Below are 4,217 nucleotides of genomic sequence, written 5' to 3'. Positions count from 1 at the left end.
TCCCCGGCGTTCTTTCCCTGGGTAGCCAGGTGCACGAATGGGATGGTGATCTTCACTAAACGTCAACATCAACAACAACAAAAACCTCTCGCTCACACAAAAGCCCACCTTGTAAATGAATGGAATATTAACGACTACCTAATAGTTGCACCGTTGGCAGGGCGAAACTGAACACTAACACAGCTATTTCTACAGACTGCCAGTGAAGCTGAAGCAGCTCTAGGAGAGAAACGCACCTACTGTATGTGAAATGCTGGTGCAGATTTTTTCCCTATCAGTCTAACCTTCTGTGTTGATGCATGAATGCTGGTACCCACTTACAGGGATGCCAGATGATCAGTGCAGAATGAAGGTCCCAAGAGAGAGGATCACATGGTTCTCTCTGCCCTGTGACGTCACTAGCAGATGGCATGGGTACCAGCTCTGGCAGTTGGCATCAATGTCACTTTTTAGAGATCAATGAGATAGTGCAGATATACACAGATCTAGAGACTCCAGGAGACGATGCGACACTCAGCCTGAAAAGATTTGGAAGATACAAAATGAAAACCGATTATTGAATGAAGTTAAAACCTAAGGTAATATAAATAAAGATATACTTCAATTGATGCTGGCTTTGCATGCAAGTATTTAAAGATACAGTGTCACTGTCTTATAGTATTTACATGCTCTTTGCCATCTATAACTTCTTATCATATTTCATTCTTATGATGTAACTGTCACATACTTTCACTGCTATTATGTAACACTGCAAGTATGTGGACATTGCTAAGAGTTTGTGTGTGTGTGTGTGTGTGTGTGTGTGTGTGTGTGTGTGTGTTGAGGGGGCTGGAGATTGTTACATTCGAAAGTCTGTTTTAACGTGCCTATTTGTTTGAAGACTTTAGATGAAAATACTTGCTACTTCACCAAACGAAAGCCAAAATTGTATTTGAAACACAAATTATTTTCCCCTTTCATTCGGGATTCTGTACACACGTGCACAATTGCAGTCAGAATCCTTGGACCGTTCCTGTCAGATATTAGCTAGAGGGAGACTTCTGTGGCTCGCAGAACAAAAACACTACGAGAGTGGTTTTTTTGTCCAGGGTGATTTGAACAGCAGTAAACAGACGATTACATTTGGAAAAAATTTAAATGTAAAAGCAGTTTTAACATTTTCTTTGATTTAAAAAAAATGCCAGTGATTCTTGTCTTTTAAAATGTATTTATGGAGTTTATTCCAAATTAGCCTGACCCCCCACCCCCCCCTTTTTTTTTTTGTGAAGGCTGGGAAAACAGTGCCCTTTTACATATATTTCTTCACTGATCAGAAAGAAATCAGTTTAAAAATTGGCTCTGATTAATCTTTTCTTTAAATTCGTAAATGTCAACAGCCACTTATCTAAATTTGCAGTTACATAATACAGCAAATAAAGTTAAGGCTTATTTCTTTTTCGAAAAAAAGAAAGAAACACCTCACAAATTTGTCAGCTGACGGAGAGGTAATACTTTTTCATTTTAAAAACTGGTGTCTCTGCATTTTGTACTCAGGGGAATTGGAATTAATGAAATTCTGCATTGCTATATCATGTTTTGCATTTGCTGGAATTCAAAGGTCCTTTTTGTGCGTTAAAAATAGTTCAAAATCAAAGGAAAATGGAGATGGTGGTGGCAATGTAATAAATGCTTCTTGTTTTGTTTTCTTTTGATAATTTGCCTGTATAAATTGATCCTCTCGCATGTGTCCATGTAGTTTTTATAATTACGAGTCTGCACAAACTCAAAAATTATAGTTAATGTAAAAAATTGGTCCCCGAATCAGACTTTTTCACGTTTTTCATTTTTTGTATTCTTATGATTAAGTCATTAAATATGCTTTAAGTGTATAAACTTTAAAAATGAAAACACTTTAAATATTGTGCTGGCATTTTTTCAGGTAATTTAAGATTAGAGAACCATGTTAACACTACCGTTTGATGAGTCTGTTGTAATGCCAGAATCCCAGATGTGCAGAAAGTTTTCTAGAGAATGTGAGGACCAGAAGCAAATTAAGAAACCAGAAAGCTTTTCCAAACAGATTGTCCTTCGAGGAAAGAGCATCAAAAGGGCCCCTGGAGAAGAAACTGAGAAGGAAGAAGAGGAGGAAGACAGGGAAGAGGAAGATGAAAATGGCTTGCCCAGAAGGAGGGGTCTTAGGAAAAAAAAGACGACCAAGCTCCGACTGGAGAGGGTCAAGTTCAGGAGACAGGAAGCTAATGCTCGGGAGAGAAACAGGATGCATGGCCTCAACGACGCTCTGGACAATTTAAGAAAAGTGGTCCCCTGTTACTCCAAAACCCAAAAACTGTCCAAAATAGAAACTTTACGACTGGCCAAAAACTACATCTGGGCACTTTCTGAAATCCTGAGAATCGGCAAGAGACCTGATCTGCTCACGTTCGTCCAAAACTTATGCAAAGGTCTTTCCCAGCCGACTACAAACTTGGTGGCAGGCTGCTTGCAGCTCAACGCCAGGAGTTTCCTGATGGGTCAGGGTGGGGAGGCTGCACACCACACAAGGTCACCCTACTCTACCTTCTACCCGCCCTACCACAGCCCTGAGCTCACCACTCCCCCAGGGCATGGAACTCTTGATAATTCCAAGTCCATGAAACCCTACAATTATTGCAGTGCGTATGAATCCTTCTATGAAAGCACTTCCCCTGAGTGTGCCAGCCCTCAGTTTGAAGGTCCCTTAAGTCCTCCCCCAATTAACTATAATGGGATATTTTCCCTGAAGCAAGAAGAAACCTTGGACTATGGCAAAAATTACAATTACGGCATGCATTACTGTGCAGTGCCACCCAGGGGTCCCCTTGGGCAGGGTGCCATGTTCAGGTTGCCCACCGACAGCCACTTCCCTTACGACTTACATCTGCGCAGCCAATCTCTCACCATGCAAGATGAATTAAATGCAGTTTTTCATAATTAATGAGGAAAATGAAAATAAACAGTGGTCATTCACCTCCCCCGTCTAATTAAGACAAAGCAGATGCTTGTGGGCTGAATAATTGGCACAACTCTATCTAAGGTGTTTACTAGTTTCTGAAGTGTGTTTCAACTATTGTGAGAATTTTCTATGTAATAATAAATCTCTTTTCGTATGAGAACTTCTTTTCCTTTCCTTTTGTCTGTGAAGCACTGTGATTCTGTTTCTACTGGAAGGATTTTTTTTTCATGTTTTATTTTCTTTTAAATTCACTTAATTTGTTTGAACAAGGTGTCTAAAAATATACTGTTGAATAAAGACACGCACACAGCATAACTCAATGTCTATTTCAGTTGTACAGTAATTATAAAAATGCATGTTATTAAAATCAGATGAATAAAATGATGTGTTTATAATTACTAGCAATTATATATTATGTATCTCTGAAAATTGAAAATTTAAAATATTGAGAATAACACTAAGGTGACATTGATATTGGAAGATGCATTTGAGGATGTGCAACAATATAAAAAGCTATGCAATTTTCTTTTTATTAAGGATGAATCTAAATGCATTCAATTGGTAACTATTCCTCTTCAAGTTCTGCAGAGGGGGCAACATGGTATTTGGGTGGACGGTGTCATGATTTGGGAACAATTATTTCAATCGTAAAGAAAAATTTTTCAGCTCTTGTTTTGTATTGTTCAAAAATTATCTGTACAGGTTTGTTATCACAATGTATAATTGTGTTTTTCCACCCCACGTTTTTAAAGCAATTAAACATAGATATTTACACTCCTAAAGGACATCCATTAGCTGTGATATTTTTGCATGATACTTATTATTTCCTGGTACACAGCTGCTTTCTGTCTCTGACACTCCCTCCTCCCCATTGCAGAAACATTTCTTTATTTCAAAACCGTACGAGATAAAACAAATTTCTTAAACAAAATGGCCAAAGCGCTTACAAGAATTTTTTTTTTTTTTTGAGTATCTTAAATGAAAGAAGAGGAGCGCACGAGGGTTAAACATCCTGGGGAAACAATGATAAATCCTGGTAACCTTCAGCTCCAGCCGAAATTCGGTGGCAAATTTCCAGCAAACACCAAGAGTGGATGTTAAAAATGGAAGGTTTTACTCTGCGCGGTTTAAATAAGTCTGGCCGATTAGAGGCTAAATTCTGTGTGATTAAAAGTTTCCTGACAAAAGGCCACCAAAAACCCACTTGAATAGCGCCTGGGGAGCTCAGCCTCTTAGGCAGAACTGA

At 38.7% G+C, this 4,217-nt stretch overlaps 1 protein-coding gene across 2 annotated transcripts; it reads left to right on the top strand.

Moving 5' to 3' along the window:
• The first annotated feature begins 404 nt into the window (after positions 1 to 404).
• NEUROD6 (neuronal differentiation 6) lies at positions 405 to 3,743 on the top strand. Of its 2 annotated transcripts, none has more exons than XM_030295241.1 (2): positions 405 to 578; positions 2,060 to 3,743. In XM_030295241.1, exons 1-2 carry the CDS (start codon positions 561 to 563, stop codon positions 2,951 to 2,953), a joined length of 912 nt encoding a protein of 303 aa, XP_030151101.1. In that variant the 5' UTR covers positions 405 to 560; the 3' UTR covers positions 2,954 to 3,743. The 2 variants fall into 2 exon arrangements, with proteins under 2 accessions (XP_030151101.1, XP_030151092.1); XM_030295232.1 differs by having other exon boundaries at positions 1,919 to 3,743.
• Positions 3,744 to 4,217: the final 474 nt, after the last annotated feature.

The sequence above is a fragment of the Lynx canadensis genome, chromosome A2, assembly GCF_007474595.2.
Source record: "Lynx canadensis isolate LIC74 chromosome A2, mLynCan4.pri.v2, whole genome shotgun sequence".
Taxonomy (NCBI): Eukaryota; Metazoa; Chordata; class Mammalia; order Carnivora; family Felidae; genus Lynx; species Lynx canadensis.
The sequence above is the reverse complement of the archived record's forward strand: the minus strand, read 5'-3'. Positions and strand labels throughout refer to the sequence as shown.